Raw genomic sequence first — 25088 nt, 5'->3', positions numbered from 1 at the left:
AACAAATTTTAAGAAGATGCAAAGTTGATAGAGGCATGGTAGGTGACTTAGCCAGAGTGGAGGAAACTACGACCTGAGTCCTGTGGAGGGGACGGCCACAAGCAGTGGGCTCAACAGCCCTACAGCAACCTGGGAAGGCTCACACCTTAGAGGCACCAGGTACTGCAGAAAACTGCAGGCAGTACTATTGGATAGACTCTGTCCTAAGCTGTCGGATCCCCAGGCTCCCTCCTGGCTTCAAGAAGACAAGCAGCCAGCACCCTGTTCTCTCACTAAAGGAAACTGAAGATTTATTATTTAGAGAAATTCAACCAAACAGAATCCAGACTTGGGAATCCAGGTACAATGAAGCACAGGTGTACAGGGCAGCAAACAAGGGAATGAAGGAAAGTCACATCCTAAGACATGGGGCTCTTCGTCACCCTCCCCAGTCGTCCTCTGTGAACACCCTAGAGGACTTCTGAATAACACAGAAGGGCTGAAACTCCACCATCAGACACACCACCAAATAGCCAGCCAGCTGCCGGGGCTCAAGTCAAGGGCTCTCGGCCACTCCCCCACTCGCCTCAGAGCAGCTAACAAGCGTTCTGTGTCTCGTGTGGATATTTTTAGATACTGCTGCCCGTACACTCTTACTAGGAAGTTAATGGAGGTTGTGCTTTGCCAAATGGAGGGAATAGAACAAGAACATTAAATGGAGACCCAAGGGGAGCAGCTGCCCCACGGCAACAAGCTGGTGGGGAGTGGAGATTCGGGAGGAAGGAGGTCTCAGGGGAAAAAATGAATTGACGGATTATCTGATGCATTCAATAGTGAAAAATAGTATTGAGAGGGGTTTTAATGGCTATGTTAGAGCACATGAGAAGAAACAGTCCTGGAAAACTAAGCAAATAAAAAAGGCAACCTTTTTTTTTCCAGGAAATACTATGTAAATAGATTTAAAAAAGAGACTATGTTATCATAATACATGTCTTGGCTCAACGTAAACATCATTGACATGGTTCTAATAATTTAAACATTGACTATTGATTTAGCCAAAAATTGTGATATAACTTTTGGAACGAAGGGGAGAGAAAAAGTGGGGAGGGAGGTGAGCAGAGGGGGTGAGAGGGGTGATTTTCATCTACCACAATAGGAAGTCAAAAGATAACTTTTGAAACAGATGAATCAAGAACATGCAGTAAAAAATTATTATTTAAAACTCTGGAGGCCACCAGAAAAGAACTAAAATATTTAAAGTGGTTCACATAAAACAAGGTTATGTTTGGCTTGGTTGACGAAAATGTTGGGGTCAGAGGCTGGCAGGAACCCCACCCTCTATCTCCCCCAGGAGCCGTGGCTTGGTGTTTGCTCCTTCAGTGTTTGTGGCTACTGTATAGAATATAACTATCACCAGCAAGAATGGACTGTAATCGCTAGGGCCACTCTAGGACCCCTGCCCCGCTGGGAGGCAGGCCTGTGGGCACAGAGCTGTCCGTGGTGCTGCCCAAGTGAGCAACTCAGCTTTAGGGGACCATGTCTCTCCCATAACTGTATCCACTGGATTCAGGGGCCCAGAAAACCTCAGTGGAATCAATGGTGAGGACTAGAGAGGCTGGAATGAGAGTCCTTTGTGTAAAGTTCTGTCCACATGTGGGTTCGTGGGATTCTGGGATTGCGTATCTCTGTCGGCAGTCTGGCTTACTGGCCCCAGCGCCAGGTGGCAGGAAGACAGGGACAGAGAGAGTTCTGGAGGTTAGGGAGCTCTCTGCTCCCAGGGGATTTGTTGCCGGTTAGGCCTTGGGGAAGAAGGCAGGGAGGAGGGGTTTACCTGTGGGAAAAAGAGAGCACTGATTTCACAATCCACACAAGGGCCCAATTACTCCTCATGTGTTTATTCACAGTTACTGCACCATGTGATCCAGGGCCACTGGAAGGTTTGGGATCCAATGACCTCATCTGAGCAAGCCACAGTGCTGACAGAGACAGGCAAAGTAGCAGCACAGAGGGTCATCATGAACCCACATGTGGATAGAGCTTCACAGCTTATAAAGGACTTTCATAGCGGCCTCTCTTGCCCAGTCCTCATCATTGATTCCACAAGGGTGGCAGGTCAGACCATCTGACAGATAGAGTCACTGAGAGTCAGACAGGTTCAATGAATTGGCCACCTGGCTAGGGAGGAGTAGAGTCATGACCTGAACTCAGGTATGTTTGACTGCAAATTCTAACACTGCACTGTGCCCCAGGAGTCAGAATTCTCACTCAACCTTGACCTTCCTAGCTCTTGGACTGGGACTGGGGGGTCTCTGTGTCTGTCTCCCTCTCCCTCCCTCCTGTCCTCCCTCTGAAGAGAGGGGGGTCCCTTCTCCCTCCCCCTTCACTCTCTCACTTTCTTTAACGAACATTATGACTTCATCAAAAGTCATACATTCACGGGAAAAAGTAGAATAATCTTACTATTAAAAATATTAAGTAAAAAAGAAAAACTATCCTCTGTTAGGTTCAGCTCCTGTCACCTGATGTTTGTTTCTAGAGTTTCCATGTGATTCATGTGGCTGTAGTTAGTGTGTCTACAGCTTTCAAATTCTGCTCTGTCACCAAACATTGTATCACACACATTTCCATGTATCTACTTGTCTCCATAGGCATCCTTTTAAAAGATTGTCCAAGATTTGGTTTAGGACATATAGCATAATTTACCTAGAGTCAATGTCAATAATAGCAGAATATTATTTTCTTTTTTCTCCTTCCTTATTATTATGATTTTTTGTTATATTATTTTCTTTCATTTAATAAAATAGGAAACATCTTTGTGCATAAGGCTTTTATTTTTGTATTTTTTACTTCTCTTTCATAAGGCAGATTCACAGAAGCAGGAAAATCATTCATTTACTTTTCAGAGAGGATATAATGATTTTTGTTCTCTAGGAATATTGAGAGTTCCAAGTTCAATGCACCCTTGCCGGCTTCAGCTACTACAACTTTTTATCAACTTTACTGGAGTAAAATTTATGTAAAATAAGCTGAGTCTATGCAAAGTGAACAATTTGATCAGTTTTGATGGCTGTCCACACTTGTGAAACCACCAGCACAATCAAGAAACAGAACGTTTTGGGGCAACCACTAATCTTTCTGTCACTCTAGTTTTGCCTTTTCTGAAATGTCACGTGAATGTGATCATACAGTTTGTATTATGCCTAACTTTTTTGCTCAGCATGATTTTGAGATTTATCCATAGTGCTGTGGATCAGTAGTTTGTTTTTCTTGCTGGTAATAAAACTGGTCCATTGAATGGCTATATCACGAGTCATGTGTCCATTCTCCTAGTTCCAATTTGGAGCTATTATGAGCAAAGATTCTATGAACAAAAAATAAATCAATAAAGTGGTTCCCTGTCTCTGGATGCTGGTTCGGGGGAGAGGCAGAGTGGAGACACACTGCTGCTTCCTGTGAGAAGCTGTTGTTAGCATTACTTAACTTTTTAAACCATGTGCATGTATTGCTTTGATAAAATAAAATTAATGTGAAAATAAGAGCTCTTAAGAAATAAAGTAAAGATTTACCAACCTTTTGCCTCAGTTCATGTGTATCACTGGAAATGAATTCAATCACGTACGGCATCTCAATAGACATACTCAAAGAGAAACTACCAAAAATGAAGAGAAAGTTGTGTTAGTCTAACATCTTAAATACAAAACGACTACAATAGTAAGTTGTTTCATATAATTGAGTACTTGTTTCATATAATTTTTAATGAAAATTTAAACCATAAAACTAACATCCGTGGAATATTGACAGGTTTTATGTCTGAGGTACTAACCTTTGCTGTGCTCCTATTTCCTTTATACAAATCTTCTCTACTGTATCCTGTTACAAGAAAAAGAAACATGTATAACTGAGTATCTACTAAGTTTCACAATGAGACTAAGCTGAATGTAATTTCACCAAGGCCCAACCTACAGCAGCAACCAGACAGCTGGTGGCACCTTGGAGTAGAGAGAGAGAGCATTTGCTCACGGAATGATAGTAACTTCTAAAATGCAGCTGATATCAGGGATAATTTATGACCATTTTGACAGAGATTTTCAACTATACACATGTCTAGGGGTGTGTGTTTGGGTACACACATAGACATTTATACCTGTCTATATATATATATACACACACACAAAAATACACACAATTTATATGAATACATACAAACTAGGAAGTCTGGAAGGACACATACCACAGTGTTAACCAGCAGCTCTGGGCTACTATCTGTGGCAATAGAGTGAAGAATGGATTACATTTTCCTCTTTAGCTTATGTGCATTCTTTATCCCTAACTAAAGTCTTCATGATGAACATGGAGCACGGACACAAAAATTTTTTAAGTGACTGAACAGAATAAAAATATTATGCCCATTTAGCATATCTATGTCTTTATTTTCATTTTACAAGCATTACATATGCCTAAATGCTAAAATGTCAGTAAAATTGAGTCTATGCCAAAAAGATTAGATTATTTCAGATATTTTTTCTTCCCTATGCATAAACCACACATACAAAAAGCTTCTTTAACTCTTATCTTGAGCATGCATACCTGAATGTTTTCATTCAAAGCTTTGTCCTGTTGCCAGGGAGCTACAGTGGCAGGCATGAAGAAGACTGCGGCAGTGCCTTGGATGCTGAGTTCCGTGATGTAGGTAATTTTGATAAGGATCTTAGCCTTAGGGGGTAAGTTGCCAACACTTACAGTAAAAACGTCCTGAAATAGAAACATATTACTTAGCCTGCACCTCAAAAGCATATCCATTCTATGCTAGTTGATCCTTTCTATTACATAAACCACTTGAATTACAGTCTGACAGCTTTCTCCTCAGAAAACAGGAATAGAGTGTACAAGACAAGCATTGGTAGTGCTAAAGGAGAAACCTGGAGCCGTTCTCCAGTGGGGGGACGGTGTGACATCCAGAGGGGGCATAGCAGGACCCTGCCCTGACTGGGGAGCGGCACCCCGCGGCCTCTCTGCCCCAGAGGCCCTGCGTGCAGAGCTCTGCTGCACAGTCTCCACGTAGCCCCTTCGTGAAGGACCGGTGGCCTCTCTGACTCCACAGCGCCCAGCACCACCAGCAGCTGTACAGCTCAAGCAGTTTTCCCTAAGCTTGGCCCTCACTTAATTCTTTACCTTATAGTAAATTCATCATTTTATTTTTTAGAAAAGTACTTCATTTTCTTTTAATGGGATATTGATAATTGTTGCATAAGGAGAGGAGACAACCTCATGACTAGTCAGGGCAGAAAAAACAGACACTAGATGTATTCTTTTGATACCTCCACAGAGAACCTTTTAATACCCCAGCCACATCCTCCATTCTACTTGGACTGTGCTGCCATGAAGATTAGGTATGTTTAGATTAGGAGTGTATAATATTAATGATTAATACAGATTTAAGGGATAAATTATTACTTTTGACATAAAAAATATCCATTTGCAGGATGGAAATAAACAATGAGGGAATCTTATTAAATGGTTTATAAACCACACATCTATGGACAGCTAATTTTTAACAAGGGAGCAGAGAACACACAATGGAGAAAGGAGAGTCTCTTCAATAAATGGTGTTGGGAAAACTGGACAGCCACACGCAAAAGAATGAAAGTGGACCATTATCTTACACCATACACAAAAATTAACTCAAAATGAATGTAAGACCTGAAACCATGAAACTTCTAGAAGAAAACATAGGCAGTATGGTCTTTGACATGGGTCTGACCGGGCAACGGAAACAATGGGAAAAATAAACAGATGGGACTACATGAAACTAAAAAGCTTCCTCCCAGCAAAGGAAACCATCGACAAAAAGGAAAGACACCCTAACAACTGGGAAAAGATATTTGCAAACCATACATCTGATAAGGGGTTAATATCCAAAATATACAAAGAGCTCATACATCTCAATAACAAAAAAACTAACAACCCAATTTAAAAATGGGGAAAAGATCTGAACAAACATTTCTCCAAAAAACATATACACGTGGCCAACAACCACATGAAAAGATGTTCAGCATCACTAATTATCAGAGAAATGAAAATCAAAACTACAATTAGGTATCACCTCACTCCCATCAGAATGGCTATAATTAATAAAACAGGAAAGAACAAGCGTTGGAGAGGATGTGGAGAAAAGGGAATCCTCAAACACTGCTGGTGGGAGTGCAAACTGGTGCCGCCACTATGGAAAACAGTTTGGAGATTCCTCAAAAAATTAAGAATAGAACTATCATCTGATCTAGCTATTCCACTGCTGGATATTTAGCCAAAGGGCATGAAAACACAAGTGCATAAAGATACATGCACCCCTATGTTCATCGCAGCATTATTCACAATAGCCAAGACTTGGAAGCAACCTAGGTACCCATCAAGGGACAAATGGATAAAGAAGATGTGGTATATATACACAGTGGAATACTACTCAGCTGTAAGAAATGATGAAATCCAGCCATTTGTGACAACATGGATGGACCTTGAGGGTATTATGCTGAGTGAAATAAATCAGAAGGAGAAAGTCAAATACCGTATGATCTCACTCATAAATTGTAGACAAAAACAACAAACAAACACACAGAGACAGAGATTGGATTGGTGGTTACCAGAGGGGAAGAGGGGAGGGGGGTGGGTGAAAGGGGTGATGAGGCACAGGTGTGTGGTGATGGATTGTAATTAGTCTTTAGGTGGTGAGCATGATGTAATTTACACAGAAATCGAAATATAATGATGTACACCTGAAATTTATATAATGCTATAAACCAACGGTACTGCAGTGAAAAAATATATATGTTAAAAAATTTTTTAAAAACCAAAACAGTTTATAGTGCTCGCCCTTAAAAGAAGTGCATAGAAGGCTGGGGTTCATTCGAGAGACTGCTACTTAATAGTGTGGGGGTGCAGCTCTGTTTCTGTGTAGGATATAGACAGATGCAAGAGGTCATTTCCATTATAATAAGCCAGATTATCTACAAAATCCTAACTTGTCTTGAACCTGTCAGAAAGCTGAATTCCAAAGAGTGACAAGCCCCTCTGAGGACGGACAGGACAGGGACCTGTGTGAATTCCTACAGGCTAAGAGTGGGCTGGTTTCTGGTCTAGACTGACGGGGCGCTCCTGATACAGGGGAGTCTGCACTCACTCGGAAGCTTTTTTCTACAGTGGGAGGAAAGGCAGCCTCCCTCCAGCCTTGGTTTTGGCACTAAATTTTCTCTTTATTTTCCCATTAACTCTTTACCTAAGCCTTTCTGTTACTTCCTCACTTAAATATTTGGGATTACAAGCTAGACCTCTATCATTGTAAAGAGCATATTAAGATTTATGAGTCAGATATGGACAGGAGCAGAAAGCAATGGCGCCCAACCTCTCCTGGGGGACGGAAGGAAAGCTTTAATTGTCCCTTAGCTGAAGAGATGTTTAAGCTCAGATTTTAAAAATAATTTTTAAAAAAATCAAGCAAACAAATGGAGTTAGAGCATTCCAACCAGAAGAACAAGGGCCTCTGCAATGGCATCATGTTTTGGGGAACTACAAACACCTCAGGCTGATCGGGGTATGAAGTGGGAAGAAGAAAGTAGTGTGATGAGATTGAAGAAGTGGTAAGGCCATGCCTTGGAGGGTCTTCCACACCATACCAACGAGCCAAGGGGGTAACTACGGGCCCTACATTAAAGTAACGGTGATAGGAAAGGTGATGACATGGGCAGATTCCACAGATACTTAGTAGGAAACTTCAACAAACAATTAATTGGAAATGGGTAATGGAGGAGAGGGAAAGGAAGACATGAAGGATGATCCCAGTTCTCCCACTTGACTGACTGGGTAAATGGTGACGCCATTGTTGAGACAAGGAAAAGAGGAGGAGGAAGCAGTCTGGAGGGGAAGGGAATGAGATCAGCTTTAGACATCTTATCTAATAAGTATGTGGTTTTTAAAATACATACACACACATATATATATATATATATATTTTTTTATTTTTGGTGAAGAAGATTGGCCCTGAGCTAACATCTGTTGCCAATCCTCCTCTTTTCGCTTGAGGAAGATTGTCGCTGAGCTAACATCTGCGCCCATCGTCCTCTATTTTATATATGGGACACCACCACAGTGTGGCTTGATGAATAGCGTGTGGTTCCATGCCTGGGATCTGAACCCCGGAACCCTGGGCCACCAAAGTGGAGTGTGCGATCTTAACCACTATGCCACTGGGCCAGCCCTTAAATATATTTTTATTTTTAATTACTGATTTATTTTAATGAACACTCCACTCTGTTTTTTTTGACCTGAGTTCAAAATGTATTAAATGAAAGATTAATTTATATACCAAAGGTGGGCCAATATAAATTTGTGTCTAGACATTTATACAGACTCTCTTCATTGTGCCTTAACCCAAGAATCTTACAGAGAAAAAAACCCATATAATTTTAAACTAAATTAGACTGAAGCTTCCTTAAGTCAACGTGCTAGCGACCTTTCCCTAGGTCTGGCAGCTCAGGTCCTTTTCTGCTTCCCCCTTTACCATTTAACACTTAAAGGAAGGTGCTCCAGGGCTGCATAATGCCAAGTCTGTCCCCATGCCATCTCAGGGACCCCCATGATGACTCCCAGAGGCCCACATCCAGTGCAGGCCTCTCTCCAGAGCTTCTGACCAAATTTCCAGCTGCCTCAGGGACCTGTCCCCTTTGGTCTCTTGAACTTGTCATCTCCTGCCCTCAAGACCTCCATACCCACATAGAACTGCTTCTCTCAAATCCCTACCTTGATGAACATCCACACCAGAACTGTCCAAGTGTCAGTTTTGACTCTTCTCTCTGCCACACCCTCCCACCCTCCAATCTTTAACCAGTACTGTGCATGTTCCCTCCCTAACATCTTTCACATCTTCTGTATCCTCTCCATTTCCACTGTCACTGTTTTAGTTCAGGCCCTCATTATACCTCTTGCCTAGATTACCACAACAGTCACCAACTGATCTCTATGATGGACTGCATGTTTGTGTCCTCCCAAAACTCCTATGTTGAAACCCTAACACCCAATGGGATGGCATTAGGAGGCGGGGCCTTTGGGAAGTAACTAGGTGTAGATGAGGTCATGAAGGTAGAGGCTGAATGATACAGTTAGAGTCCACATAAGAAGAGAAAGAGACTAGAGCTTCCTGTTGCTGCCCCATGAGGAAACCAGGAGGAGGGTCTTCACCGGACTCCAACCACGCTGGCACCATGATTTCGAACTTCCTAGCCTCCGAAGTGTGAGAAATCAATTCTTGTTAAAGTCACCCCATCTATGGTATTCTTGCTACAGCTGTCCAACCCAAGACAGTGTTCTGTGCCCCAAGGTGTCCCTCAGACCACTCCATCCTCCTCATTACCACCGAGTGTTCTTTCTCAAAGGCGAGTTTTACCAGCCAATCCAAAATACTTCTATTTCCCAAGGAACTCTGCTCTTTCGGATCTCTTACAGCCTGTGCAGACATGTTCCCTCTGCTTGCAAGGTCCTTACCTCTTACTTTGTCTGGGGAATTCCCACTTATCTTTTAAGACTGAGCTCAAGGGCCTTTGTCCTGGGGAAGTCTTCCCCGACTGCCCTCTGCCTCATTAAATACATGTCTCCGTGCTGCACGTGTTACCACACAGCACACTGACTTGTTGAGTTGCTTACCACACGAGACCCTGAGCTCCACATGGGCCCATCTGTTAGTTTTCAGCCACTAGCATTCGGCACAGGTACTAATGTTGGTTTAGTTGTTGAACTAGAGAAAGTGGTGGTCAAAAAGTCACACTACAAGGGGTCCTTAGGACGACTGTTGTCCGGCATGTGGGAGCTGCAGGGAACCTCCGTGGGAGCGCTCAGTGGCCTGACGGCGGTCACTGCAATACACTGAGCAGGAAAACAAGTCAGTCTTGTGTTGAAGGGAAACAGAGGAATGGTCCGCTGAGAGAAGAGATAAAGGGAGGGTCTGCTTTACTTTTTAGGGTAGATAGGGCAAGAAGAAAATGCAAGTAGCGAGGGAGAAATTGGAAATATAAGTGAGAGGAAATAATCGATGGAGCAAGTACTAGGAAAAGGTTATACGAGAAGGGATTAGCATTAGCAATAATCAGGGAGGAAAGGAGAGATGAAACTGAGGATATCATTTTTGAGTTGGAGGGAAGGAAAGCTAAAAGAATTTGTGATTTATAATCATTTTTACTTGAAATAACAAGAGGGGTCACCTATTGATAGTAGCAGAAATAGAGATAAGGTTGCTTCTTAAGGAGAACAATAAAAGATTGAAATAGCTGCTGCTGAGCATGAAACAGAGAGGCTAACGGGGGCAAAGAAAAGGACTGTGGAGGAGCAGTAAGAGGACTCGCCACGGGGAGCAGTGTGGAGAGCACCACTCGCGGGTCTTCCTGCGAGACGTGCTTCTGCCAACTTTACCCACGCTTCTGATATGATGTTTGTCATCTTAAGTATCCCCACACAACACTCAATGCCCTGGGTGTCTAAAGCCAACCGGCTAGTCTTCTGACAGTCAGGGACGTTATATACATATGTAATATATATAACATAAAATATGTTACTATTTTTACATTATCACATATATTACACATGATGTATATATATGCTATATATAAGTATAATGTTCCCAACTATCAGAAGACTAACAAACAGATAATACGTATTTACATAATATATAAACATGCAATAATACATATATAACATATAATACTGATATAATTATATTTATTATACAATAATTACATACAATTATAGTATTTATTCTATATTTAATTCTATATTTTTATATATTATATTAACATTATTTACATATTACTGTATAATAATTATTATATGATTACTATATGTTATATTATTAACATCAAATATCATAGTATAAGAACAGCATAGTCACTGGATGGCAAAATACATTCTAGGAGACCCAAAGGCTCTGGTTAGCAATGGTTCTGACCAGACTTTACCCATAGGTAATATCTTTTGTGAAGTCTGTTTTCCTGCGGACCATGCTTCTAGGGAACTATGTTAGCATCAAGGAGGAAACGCGCATGCCAAGTCATTTACGACAATAACCCCACCCTGGTAAGTGGCAGCCTGTGAAGTGAACGCCAGGCTTTTACACACGCGCTTTGGCTGGGGGGTGGCGTTATTAACTATTTAACAATGACCTCTTTCTTGCTTATTCCCATCCTGCAAATGGATACCTTAGATGTCAAAAGTAATAATCTATCCCTTAAATCTATGTTAGTATTTAATAATTCCCCCTCCAAACATCAAATTTTCACACTACTATGTCAACGTGTCATCCTCAGAGAGATATCTGAAGCACATGGCCTGTCTTTAAAAACAACTAAAACACTAGAGATACTGTTAGAAAGTGACTGAATGGAATCTGGCGTACACCAAAGGCACCAGAGGCACATTTAAAACATCTTATATTTAAGAAAAGAAATCCAGTGGACAGGATAGTTGTTCCTTCTTCCATATTCTCCACCTTCTATCCCTATGAAGGCAAATAATCAGAAAGGAAAGAACCTGGACCTATCTTAGGACCCTAGAGAAAACCCTCCCTGGGCTATGATTTGGTGACAATTGGACAAATTGTTAGGCAAGCTTAGCTCTAGGAAAATGTAAATATATTAGTCCTTGAGCAGAAGATGAAAATTATGTATCCCGAATGTTTTCCTTTTGTTGTCACTTCTGGGAAACTCAGTTCTCAATGACAGAAATAGCTCTTCTTATTTGTTTGGCAACATTGAGGCCATTTCCTTCTTTATTTAGATTAGTCAAATGGGTCTGACCAGCTTGACTTCCCATTGCTAACAGCAAGTGAAACTCTAGGGCCTAAAATAGCATAAATTATCCTAGTTTCTGGTATGAATTTCATATTTTACATCATTTTCCAACTCTTTCTCCCTTTCTAGTAAGTGCACCAGACCAATGGATGAGCAGCAAACCTACGGGTGCATCCTGATCCATCAAGTAAGCGCCGTGGCCTTGACTGATTGCAGCTCGGTATTCTCGGTGGGCTTTTTCCTTCTCCTCAATCTGGAAAATATTATTTTTATACCAGTCATAATATGAATAGTGATTTCAGACTTTAATAAGGAAAACCATCAATGTTTCTTAAAACCTAGGCAAAAACAGAAAACTAAGAGTCTAAGATGAATGAAAACATATAAAGTGATCACCAAAATGTACTTATCTAATAAGAATCTGAACCAGAAAAGACCAACTAAAGAGACTTCTTTTTAAGTTGGGACTAAAATATTTCAGAGTCAAAAGAGAAAAGAAAGTTTGATTGGGACTTATATGTTGAACAAAAAATTAATAAATTAAGTTTATCTCAAATTTAATAAAATGTGAATTATTATTGCAACTGTGGGTTAGCCAATTCCTTAGAATAAACAAAGAATGAATCAACTGTTATTTCTTTTGGTACAATTTTTCCTAAAAAGTTACAAGAATAGCCTTCATTTCAGTTTGACTTTTACAGCAGGGTACAGAGAGTCAATCAATTTTTGCAAAAATATATAAGAGCCTCACTGATTTTCCAGTGTGCCTCTGTTAAACTTTTGACACTGAAATCACTCCTTTTTAATGTGCCTAGGCAAAGAATTTGCAAGTCACTGACCAATGAAAGCTGGACAGGTAGGGAGAGAAACCAGTCAATCAGGGAGGGATGTTTGAGTGGAGGCTAATTGTATAAGTGCTTGGTTCTTCAAAGAATATTTCAGGCGGGGCCAGCCCGGTGGCACACTGGTTAAGTTCATGCGGTCTGCTTCGGTGGCCCAGGGTTCGCAGTTTGGGACCCTGGGTGCAAACCTAGCACCACTCATCAAGCCACACTGTGGCGGCATCCCACGTAAAACAGAGGAAGACTGGCACAGATGTTAGCTCAGCAACAATCTTCCTTAAGCAAAAAGAGGAAGATTGGCAACAGATGTTAGCTTAGGGACAATCTTCTTCACAATAAAAAAGAATATTTTTGCTTTATAATAAGGCTGCTACTCAACTTTCTAGCTTGGAGACTCAGATAATGAAGCTTTGGGTAATTGGGAAACTGATTTTGAAACGAAAGAGCAGTCACAATGCATTTTCTCCCCTTACCTCTCCTACTATGTGTTTCCCATTGATGAATGCTTCAAAACCACACACAGCTGCCTTATCATCCAAAGGAAAAACGTATTTTGCCTCAATGGGCACAGGATTTTGATTTGTGTATGTCTGGAAAACAATGACCTGAAGGAGAATAAAATCCATTTATTAGATGAAACCATATGGGACAACACTTGCAGGAACAACTATTAATGAAAACTATTACGCATATTTTCTTTAAATTCCTTGAATTTTTATCTTGTCCCTCAAATTCCCAGCCCTAGCTTCAGGAGTTAGAGCAGCCTGTCATTGCCATGTAGAGTCCACGTCACAGGATAAAATGCATGTTTAGACAGTTCCTACATACCTGGCTGGAATAAAAGTCAGTAGAAGTATTACAAATACTGGCTTAACAGAAGCATCAGCTTTCATTAAGATGTTGAGAAAACAGCCCCTTTTATGTGTGGGCCTTGGTGTCACATGGGCATGTGGGCTCAGAGACTATTCCAGAAAAGTTCTTCTATCTGGTCTGCTTTCAGGTCTTGGCATTTCCTCATTTAGCTCTTTGTACACAGCCCTCTGGCAGCTTTCTCATCATCCTCATCTCTTACTGTCTGGCTGACTCCTGAATCACATCTTTCCCATGGCTATCTGCTGTCTCTATTGTTATCAGATTAAATTTTCTAAATGGACCATGTGTATCATATCACTCCCTGGCTCAGAAAAAGGCTGGAGTCTTTAAATACTTGAAAGATTTTTTAAAAAAACAAACAGATGTGTAATAAATAGAAAAATTTTACCATAATTATTACTTAACCAAAATTATTACACAGCCATAATAAGGCAAAAATATTTAATCATTTGTAATCAATAATCTCTGAGAAGAGATTGAAGTGAAAATTTTAAAAAAAGCAAACCAAATTCCAAAAAGCTGCTCACAACTGAATTTACTGTAAGCTGGCTGCCCCCAGGGTCTGTGAGGCACCAGATAAAAATTTTTAAGGGGCATCTGTCTATTTGAACAATTTGCGTGTCCCCAAATCACCTGGTCAGTACCCTCCAGGAGACCCAATCTCTTGTAATTCTGTAAATGAAGGCCTTGCTGACTGGTGGCTACCCATTCGCCAGGCAGTTCCCCTGGAACAGGGGACTGGCCCTGGCCCAAGATGATCCCATAGGCTCAAATCCTAGAGTTTCCTGGGTGTCTGGAAACTCTAGAAGGTCGGAGACAGCATCTGGCAGAGGAGAAGTGGGTTTGGAGCCAAGCAGATTACTGGCTGGGAGATGTCACACACTTTCCTCGTGCACGGAACTCCCTCCCTTCCTCTCTTAGATATCCACAGTTTTACCAAACCCCTCAAAGGCACATAGGCTCAACTTGCAACTGATGAGTAGGATCATCACTTAATTGTATTTTGGTTCAGGCTAATGTCTTCATCCTACTCTGTCCATGTCCTGCCTACATGTACTTCGCAGGTCTGTCTTTGCACATGAGTTCCCAGAGGTCAGGCCTATGTCAGCTTCATTCTCTTTGCACACCACATTGTATGACTGGGCACTCGGAAAGTAAGAAATTTTAGATGATGATAAAAGTACTTTTACTCGGATTTAGAAGAGAATACACTGTACAAATTTTTGACATCCTAATTTTTCTCCTTCAAACAAAACCATTATTTTAGTTTAGCTGTTAAACTAAAACCATTAAACTCATTCCAAGAACAGTGAAACGTGTGAAACGTGTGAGCCAAGAACATACAAATTCCCTGCTGCGGGGCCTCCACTTGGACACTCAGGTCAATCCACAGGCCAGCAGGCTAATCACAAATTAGTGCAAAATTCACTGCTAAATCACGACTTAGTTTGTGGATAAACTTCCCCACTGAAAAAGCCTCATCAGGTTTGACATATCAAATGGTGAAAATGGCCTAATGCAAAGTGACATACAGAGGACACACGCCTCTCCTTGAACACAGCCATCGTCTGTTCACATCCACTGGATGAGAAAATATCCTGGGTCCTGTACATTCAATATACCTAATAGTTGGAACACTGTGGGCAGATGCTATTATTTCTATTTTACAGATGAGGAAACTGAGACACAAAAAGGTTAAATAACTCCCCAAAGCTAACAGAGCTAGAAAGGAATTAGCAAGGATTCAAAGCTAAGCCTTTCAAACTCCAAATCCTTTGCTTTATACAATCCATACCACACTGCACTACAGGCCGGTGGTTACTTAGGAACCTGGACTCTACAATAAGAATGATCTGAGCCCAAATTTGTGCTTTATCATACTGTTTAATGTCTCTGAGCATCAGCTTCCTCATCTAAACAATGGGCATAATCATAGCACTTACTTCATAGAATTTTGGGGAGAATTAAATACAGCACATGAAAAACTCAACCTAGGACCTGATTCATAGGAAGTGGTAACCACTGTGGTCACAGCTCCTAAATAGCTCCAAAAAGATTAGCATATGTACATCATCTCCCATGCGTCAACATCTGGGTCTTCCCAAAGTCTATGATGTTCCCCTAAGGTACTTCAGGGATGTGAGTACGGATCAGATTGGACCCGGGGGTAGTGGTCAGATACATCCAAATTTGTATAAATACCATGAGTGTGATAAGAAATTTTTACATACTGAGGTATATGGTGTAGCTATTCTGAATTAAACCTGATTTAGCTTAAACTAAAGCAACCTGATTTATGGCCTATCAAACATACACTGTACATCTGCTTTAACCATTAAAGCAAAGAATGCATTAACCATTATCCCAAAGTCAAAGAATGCATATTTTCTTTCCTACAACCCCAGTATGGGTAATGCCACTATCAGTCCTCCTGAAGATAAGCTTCCTTTCCCCAACATTAGGGTCATGTTGACCTGCTAATCTGTGACTAAACATCTCTGAAACTTTGATGAATATGTATCTTGAATACATATTCAGGATGAATACGTATGTTCTTTGTTCTAAAAAGGTATAAAACTTTCCTGAAAACCATGCTTCTCTGGAGTAATTTCTTCCTTTGTTAAGGCTTCTCTCCTAGGTTATTATAATCCTCAACTTGGCTTAAATAAAATTCACCTTCTCTCTCTTATCTATAGAACAGTTATTGGTTATTTGCACTGACATTTCTTGGTGTACTCAGTAGGATTTCAGAGGAACTTACTGAGACCACCTGGAATCTACTTTGAACTGACACTTGGGACCAGCACGGGCCGAGTGGGCCCCCCAACTTCACTGTACTCTTCAGGCACCTGGGTCACAGATCCTGACCTTCGCTTGAGCTGTTGAAGTCATAAGACTAGGCGTCCTAAGAGGGCACCAGTACACATCCTAGGTAAGAGGAACCTAGGGGGAATTCCTAGGCCAGGGGAGCTTAGGAGGAACTTTGGAGTGAATGTGCAGGCTGACCTTTTTACTTTGGCTTTAAATTGGAAAGAATTGTGTCTACAAAGTCTGAACAAACTGTTTAATAGCAAAATGAGAGACAACTTGTTCAGCTCTGAAGAGAAAAGACACAGCTCTTTCCAGCCATAAGGTGTTCTCAGGCGACTGAGAACCTAGTGAGAGTGTCTGAGGCTGAGCCTCATGACGTGCAGCGGTCTCACAGGGAATTCCATCACGATACCCAGGGCTGAGCAAATGAGGATTGGTCATTTAGTGCTCCGAGTCCCCATGGTAGTTTTAGACCTTTGGTGGGAGAAACTGAGACACGTGAGAGTGTTCATGGCCTTACAAGAAGTGGCACTCACAAGCAGCATACTTCTGACCACTACACTGCCCTCAGAAATTGTTCAGACTTTATAGTAAAAGCCGACCAGTTCCTGAATGGGCAGCCTCCCCTAGAACTCTGGCTGGCTTCAGGTACAATATGTATGGAGCTGATACCTGCAAGTGCTAAGAAAATGGGGATAACCCTAAATGGCTGGATCTTTGAATCAAGATAACCCAGGATAATTTAAAATTACAATAGCCATTTTGGGGCTCCTTTGAGTTTCCAAAACTTGTCTTTTTGTGCACTAGATTTAAGAGCCTCAGAACAGACATATTAAATGCAATCTTTAATCTCTAAAGAGTCAAGTGGGTCACCTTCCAGCACAACTGCTCCAAAACTAAAGGTTCGGGAAGCTGTAAATATTTATGAAGAACAGCAAAATCCCACTAAGCTTGTTTCATGTCCTGAGAGTTTGGCTTGATAATCGTTAGGTTCAGGACCCCAAAATATGGTCAGACAAAAATGCAGCCACACCCCATTTACAGTCAGACAGAAATGCGGGTTGAACTCCATCGGTGGCTAGGGTCCTATCAAACTGCCACCAGCCTCAGGGTAGTTACACTGGCCATTAGAAGGAACATTCCAATTAGAGAGGATCATTTAAGAAGTATACTTAAAAGCAAAAGCTTCAAAATTCCAAAATAACCTTATTGAAAGTTTTGTTGCAAAAAGCTAATAAAAAATTAAGTTATAGTTTTACAGACACCCCCATAATCTACCTTTGAAGGAGGGTTGAATAGGAGCCCCTCCCAGAGTTAACAAGACCCTGAGAGATTTTTTTGGAAATTGCTACATTATTCCCTTAAACAGTCACGGGGCAAGTAAAATTAAAACTTAATGGAGTTTGGGTCACCCCGTGGAGGAGAGGTTGAGTTCGTGAACTCCACTTTGGTGGCCCGGGGTTTTGCCGGTTTGGATCTTGGGCATGGATGTGACACCACTCATCAGGCCATGCTGAGGTGGCATCCCACATGCCACAGCTAGAAGGACCTACAACTAGAATATACAACTATGTACTGGGGGGCTTTGGGGAGAAGCAGAAGAAAAAGAAAAGATTGGCAACAGATGTTAGCTCAGGTGCCAATCTTTAAAAAAAAAATTAATGGAGTTGTTTAATGCTGCCAGGAAGAGTTACTATTTGTGTCAGCTGAAACCTGACAAGATATTTGAAAGGATTTAGCAACTTATGATCAGAAATTTGGCCAAATTGGAAGCTGATATTCAAAGCCTGATAGGAATATTTTTTTAGGCCTTCTTCCCTAAGTTAAGATAAAACTATGTACCCAGAGAGAAAGAAGCAAATTACGGATAATGTAATTGGATGTGCATGTCAGTCCTTTGCTAAGTAACTAACCTCCCCTGTTTATCTCAAAAACTTGTAACCTCTTCGGAGCTATCATCTAGACCATCCCAGATTCCTAAGACTGAAGAAAAAAAGGGGAAAAGAAGCTTTTTAAGATGCGAACTGCTATGGAAGCACCCCTGCCCAAAAATCTAAGGAAAATTTTAAAAACAGAGGTTATAAAATCTTTGCATCTATCTGTGCATTTATATGTGTCTATATATGTACATTACAAATATGTGACATTTTTCTACCTCCAGATGGTATTATTAAGACTAGTTTATAAGAGAGCTCTATCCAACTAGCTTAAAGTAAGTGCTTACATAAATTACTTCTAAATAAAAAAAACAAATTAACCCAAATGAATTTCAGGATCGTGTGATCTAGGAAAATATTCAGTATTAAACGTTTTGTGCAACGCTGAGAAATTTTCTCTTAAGAAGCATATGTTTCTAGACAGTATTTGTGAGCCTTCCAATACACAGGATGCTAATGGAAAAGAATAAGGAAGACAACTCTGTATACAAGAAAAAGAAGATGTATGCTTGGAGGTTTTTATTTGTTTGTTTTGTTAAGAAAGGTAAATTTGTCCTAAAGTACTAGAAGGAGGGGAGACATGGGACAAATTCTGAACACAAAAAAAAGAAAGTTATAGAAGGTTTGTGAAAGAAGCTTGAGGAAAGAATTTTGTGCATGGTCAAGTTGGCTAAGATTAAAATAAATTTAATTAAGTGAAGAATTTTAATAACAAAAGTAAGCTGGTATAAAAATTAGAATTTGGTTCTCTCTCTGTTAAAGGATAATTTTCCTGGACTTCTAGTCTGCTTATGAAAGGTTTTCCCTTCACCTTTGAGTAAGCTTACCTAAAAGGCAAGGATGTTATGTTTTGTCAAAATAATTTCCTATGTTCAAAAAGCTGAAGTATCTCTGTTAACAGAGCTAAGGTTTTTTGAAAACTTTTTAACTCTCTATGATTGCCTTTTAACATCTTCTGTTGTTTCACAGTGACCTATGATGCCATGTGACCAAGTGTTTTAAAACCTTCTGATATTTTTGACAAACCACCAAAATTCAAATCCTAAATAAAGTCTTTCTTTTGACCTAAAAGTAACTTTGAGAATTTCCAGCAGGACCCTGGGACTTCTCAAAGGATTTGTTTTCTCTTCCTATAAGGAGGAGATACTAAACTAATTAGGTTTATTTGGTATATTAAATAGCATGGGAAGCATTTTCAAGTGAATGATGATAAACCTTCTTAGGTTATATTGTGTGGATAAATGTTATTTATATAAGTGTCCTAAAAATTATATAAAATTCCTGAAAATCTGATATGTCCTGGTGTAACTCTAGTTATTATCTTAAAATGTTATAACCAAATTTCCTTTTCAATTGCATTATAATGTTAAGTCTTTTGTCATTTATAGATAGCTATTGTTTTACTCATATGCTTTTACAAATATGTTTCATCTTAAGAGAAATTCATGGCAAAGACTCTGATATTTACTTCACCATACACATTTCTGATGAACTTATTACAGAACTCTAATGGAGAAACTGACAGCTTCATAAAACCGCTAACAAAAGAACAATTGAGGGGATTTCTAGGACTGAGACCGGATACTGCAGGAATGGGGTGCCTAACTTTTCACTCGTTGCTCAACCTTTGTATATATCACTTAAGTCTGACCAGTCTGATTTGATTGAATGGACCCTGCTTGCAGCACCACAGGAGGAAAACGATCACTACTGCATTTTATTAACAGGGTACCTTCTTATCCCTAGAAGTGACCTGTTACAAGAGACTCCTACTGCTAATGCTGATCTAATGTAGTTTACAGATGGGTCCTATTTAAAGATGAGCAGGGACATTACCAGGCTGGATATGCAATAACATACACAGTAGACATAATTGAAAGCTCTTATTTCCCAGGAATAAAATCAGCACAGCAGGCCAAATTAATTGCCTTAACTCAAGCTTGTCAACTGGCTAAGGATCAGATAGCTAAGTTTATACTGACAATTGCTATGCCTTTGGAGTGGCACACAACTTTGGAATGCTATGGAAACAATGAGGGTTCTTAATCTCTGCAGGACAACCTACAAAAAAATGGGAAACAGGCTGCAGAATTGTTAAATGCTATACAACTACCAAAATAATTAGCAATTATTAAAATACTAGGGCATTCCAAATCTGACTGTTTTGCTGATGCTGCTGCCAAGCAGGCAGCTTTAACTACTCATTTTGTCCAGCCTTGAGAATGCCCACTGCTCTCTGTTAACCCTGCTAACCCAGTGAAAGATTTCCTTCAACAGGCTCAGGGAATCACCACAAAACAGAAACAAATACGGCCACAAAAAGGGGGACTTCACCACACAAACATGGTTTGGACCTGATTAGAAAAAAAACCCTATAGTGCCGGGTGGAGTGCAATTGCTGTTACTTCAACATGCACATCCTTTAACTCACTGGGCACCTGAAGAGATGATTTTAGGGGGAAAACAATATTTTAGAAAGCTTTCTCCCACAGCAGCTCATAAAGCATATGCTTGTTATGCCATATGCCCTAAATATAATCTTGGGAAACCACTTCCTGAGTCACAAGGTCACTTTTCCCTTCCTAAGGGACCCTTTAGGGTCTGGCAGCTGGCCTTTGTTCAAATATATCTTAGTAATGATTCATATGTTTTCACATTGGGTTGAGGCCTTTCCTTGCAGAAGAGCAATGGCTTTTAACAGTAGGTAAATTGTTATTGGAAAGGATAATTCCTGTTTGGTGGATTCCTACCAAGTTACAAAGTGGCTGGGGAACTCATTTCACTGGACCAGTAATTAAATCTTTCTGTGACACTGGCCAGTAAGGCAGCACTTTCACTGTGCTTACCATCCCCAGTCCTCAGGATTAGTGAAAAGAAGGAATGTCACTATCAAAACTCAATTGGCAAAGCTTTCAGAAGCATTTAATCTCTCATGGCCAAAAGCTCTTCCACTAGTACTTCTCAATCTTAGATCTACACTGTTTGGTAAACATCGGCTGTCTACTTTACAGATAATAACAGGACGGTCTATGGAATTAGATGAGGAAATGTATGAACCAACTGTGCCCAAGGGAGATACATTACATTATTGTCAAGATCTTATTAAGGCACCTTAAAAGAAATGAACGGTTGGTAGCTGATTCCTTTCACAGCGAGCTCCCAGGAGATGAAGACCTTAAGGATCATGGACTACAACCTGGAAATTTTGTTTACTGGAAGAGGCATCAAATAAAAGACTGTTTGCAGCACCATTGGAAAGGACCATATCAGGTACTTTTAACCAATCCATGCACTGCAAAATTAAAGGGCATAGACTCATGGATCCACACTTAAAAAGGCTCCTCAGCCTGAGTGGATTTCAACTCCTGTTTCTAACGCCCGACTTTGACCAAGACAAATACCTCGAAACCAGAATGAGAATAAATTTATTACCATTGTTACTATATCTGTTCTATAATTGTTATAAACAATGTAATCATAAGAAGTCAGGTAAAAGCACATGTACAATGTTTGTGTGACAATCTAAAAATAACTGACAAATTATATGACCTATGAAATGCTTCCCCTGTCTATATATACCTCTCTGCTTATCCATTATATCCATCTATTGCCCCCACAATGTGGATAACTGAGCAAATCAATGAAATAAAAACCTAGCACCCAGGGACATGACGGACCCAGAGCAGGCAGCAACTACCCTGGCACCAAGGGACAATATTTTGACCGTCAATGCTTTCTACTGAAAGATTATCGATCAAATGGAGAAAATTATAAGAAATTTTCATATACTGAGGTATATGGGATGGCTATTCTGGATTAAACCTTATTCAGCTTGAACTAAGGAAGCCTGATTTATGGCCTATCAAACATACATTGTACATCTGCTTTAACCACTAAAGTAAAGAATGCATTAAACATTATCTCAAGGTCAAAGAATGCACTCTTTGATGATAAGGAGGCATATTTTCTTTCTTACAACACCAGTATCGGTGCCAGTACCGGGAATGCTGGTATCAGTACTCCTGAAGGTAAGTTTCCTTTCCTGGACATCAGGTCATGTTAACCTGCTAATTTGCAACTGAATACCTCTTTGAAACTTAGATGAATATGTATCCTGAGTATGTCTGATCTATGTTCTTTGTTCTAAAAAGGTGTAAAACTGTACTGAAAACCATGCTTCTCTGGAGCACTTACTTCCTTTGTGAAGGCTTCTCTCCCAGGTTATAATCCTCAGGTTGGCTCAAATAAAATTCACCTTATCTCTCTTATCCATAGAATGGCTACTGGTTATTTGTGTCTACAGGTAGCATGCTCTTTCCCACCCCATCCCATCCCATCTTCCCAGCTTAAGGTGATTTCCCACTGAAGGGATAGGAATATCACAATCTTACTTTCCTAAGATGACTTTATGGTTATTGAAAGCAACCTTTAGTGTTAGAAGCCAACGATGAGGTCAAATCTTAGAAAACAAATTCAGTTTTAGAATACTGAGAACTTTCCAAGCTTCACCACATCTGGCCACCTACCCGAATGTGTGCCCATGACCTCCACCTTCCATCTCGTGACCATGGATGAACTAGCTGCAAGCTTCTGGCTGGGGCCAAGCACTGCACCTAAGGATTGGCTCCCATCCTCTCCCACCTACAAAAAGATCCATCTCCAGCAAATCCCCCCTGTGATATTGTGATTTATAATAGGAAATATATATTTGGTCTTAGAATCCATTTCTGGCACGAGAGCTCCTAAAACCCTTGGAATGTCCTAAGTGATAAGAACAACGTAGGCGTCTTTCAATATTCTCTTTCCACGATACCTGAGTTTATGTTAATGAGGTGATTTTTGGAAAGCACCTAAGGATGGGGGCTTGTTGCCAGGAGAATCAACAAAGTGACTAGAGGGGTTGGAACTTCCAGCCCCATCCTCTGACCTCAGGGGAGGGGAGAAGGGTTGGACATTGAGCTCAATCACCAGTGACCAATGATTTAATCAAACATGCCAACGTAATGAAGCCTCCATAAAAACCCAAAAGGACAGGATTCAGAGAGCTTCCAGGCTGGTGAACACATGAAGATATGGGGGAGAGTGGCATGCCCAGATAGCATGGAAGCTCTGCATCCCTTCCCACATCCACTGCCCTGTGCATCTCTCCCAACCGGTTGTTCCTGAGTTATATTCTTTTAGAATAAACCAGTGATCTAGTAAGTAAAATGTTTCTCTGAGTTCTGTGAGTCACTCTAGCAAATTAGTCAAACCCAAGAAGGGGGCTGTTGGAACCTCTGATCTATAGCCAGTCAGTCAGAAGCACAGGTAACAGCCTGGGACCTGTGCCTAGCATCTGAAGTGGTGAGGAGTAGAGCAGTCTTGTGGGACTGAGCCCTGAACCTGCAGGATTTGATGCTATCTCCAGGTAGATAGTGTCAGAACTGAGTTAACTGCTTGGTGGTGTGAACACACACACATATTGTACTCTCTTTACTGGATCATCAGTTTTTCTCTCTTGCACTGGCTCACATATATGTTATGATTTCTCACATCTCAAAAGAAAAAAGAAAACACTCTGACCCTATTTCTCTTCAGCTACTGTCCCATTTTCTCTCCTCTGTCTCCAAACTCTTTCCTTCCATTCTCTCTTTTCATTTTTTATTTTTTAATTTTTTTTTAATTAAAAAAAATTTTTTTTTATTAAGATTATGATAGATTACAACCTTGTGAGATTTCAGTTGTACATTATTGTTAGTAATGTTGTGGGTACACCACTTCACCCTTTGTGCCCTCCCCCCACCCCCTCTTTTCCCTGGTAACCACCGATCAGTTCTTCATGTCTATGCGTTAACTTCCACCTATAAGTGGGGTAATACAGAGTTCGTCTTTCTCTGTCTGGCTTATTTCGCTCAACATAATACCCTCAAGGTCCATCCATGTTGATGCAAATGGAAAAATTTGGTCCTTTTTATGGCTGAGTAGTATTCCATTGTGTATATATACCATATCTTCTTTATCTAGTCATCAGTTTCTGGGCATTTAGGTTGGTTCCACGTCTTGGCTATTGTAAATAATGCTGCGATGAACATAGGGGTGCATGGGATTCTTGGAATTGCTGATTTCAGGTTCTTAGGATAGATACCCAGTAGTGGGATAGCTGGGTCATAGGGTATTTCTATTTTTAACTTTTTGAGAAATCTCCATACTGTTTTCCATAGTGGCTGCACCAGTTTGCATTTCCACCAACTGTGTATGAGGGTTCCTTTTTCTCCACAACCTCTCCAACATTTGTCACTTTTGGTTTTGGATATTTTTGCCAATCTAACGGGTGTAAGCTGATATCTTAGTGTAGTTTTGATTTCCATTTCCCTGATGATTACTGATGATGAACATCTTTTCATGTGTCTATTGGCCATACTTATATCTTCTTTGGAGAAATGTTTGTTCATGTCCTCTGCCCATTTTTTGATCGGGTTGTTTGTTTTTTTTGTTGTTAAGCTGTGTGAGTTCTTTGTATATTATGGATATTAATCCTTTGTCGGATATGTAGCTTGTAAATATTTTTTCCCAATTAGTGGGCTGTTTTTTTGTTTCAATCCTGTTTTCCCTTGCCTTGAAGAAACTCTTTAGTCTGATGAAGTCCCATTTGTTTATTCTTTCTATTGTTTCCCTCATCTGAGGAGTTATAGTGTCCGAAAAGATTCTTTTGAAACTGATGTCAAAGAGTGTACTGCCTATATTCTCTTCTAGAAGACTTATTGTTTCAGGCCTAATCTTTAGGTCTTTAATGCATTTTGAGTTTATTTTTGTGAATGGTGAAAAAGAATGGTCAATTTTCA

General features: G+C 40.4%; 1 protein-coding gene across 10 annotated transcripts in view; it reads right to left on the bottom strand.

Annotated features, from left to right (window-relative positions):
* Positions 1-25088, bottom strand: part of PARP4 (poly(ADP-ribose) polymerase family member 4) — a 129706-nt gene that overhangs the window by 60298 nt on the left and 44320 nt on the right. For all 10 annotated transcript variants that reach the window (XM_014839326.3, XM_014839328.3, XM_070520317.1 and 7 more), the window contains 5 exons: positions 13120-13251; positions 11971-12057; positions 4567-4731; positions 3803-3849; positions 3550-3628 (listed from right to left, as the gene is read on the bottom strand). In XM_014839326.3, coding sequence (XP_014694812.1) covers positions 3550-3628; positions 3803-3849; positions 4567-4731; positions 11971-12057; positions 13120-13251 — 510 coding nt within the window. The remainder of the gene's footprint in view (positions 1-3549; positions 3629-3802; positions 3850-4566; positions 4732-11970; positions 12058-13119; positions 13252-25088) is intronic.

This window comes from Equus asinus, chromosome 11 (assembly GCF_041296235.1).
Source record: "Equus asinus isolate D_3611 breed Donkey chromosome 11, EquAss-T2T_v2, whole genome shotgun sequence".
Classification (NCBI taxonomy): domain Eukaryota; kingdom Metazoa; phylum Chordata; class Mammalia; order Perissodactyla; family Equidae; genus Equus; species Equus asinus.
This window is presented reverse-complemented; position numbering and strand designations above follow the sequence as displayed.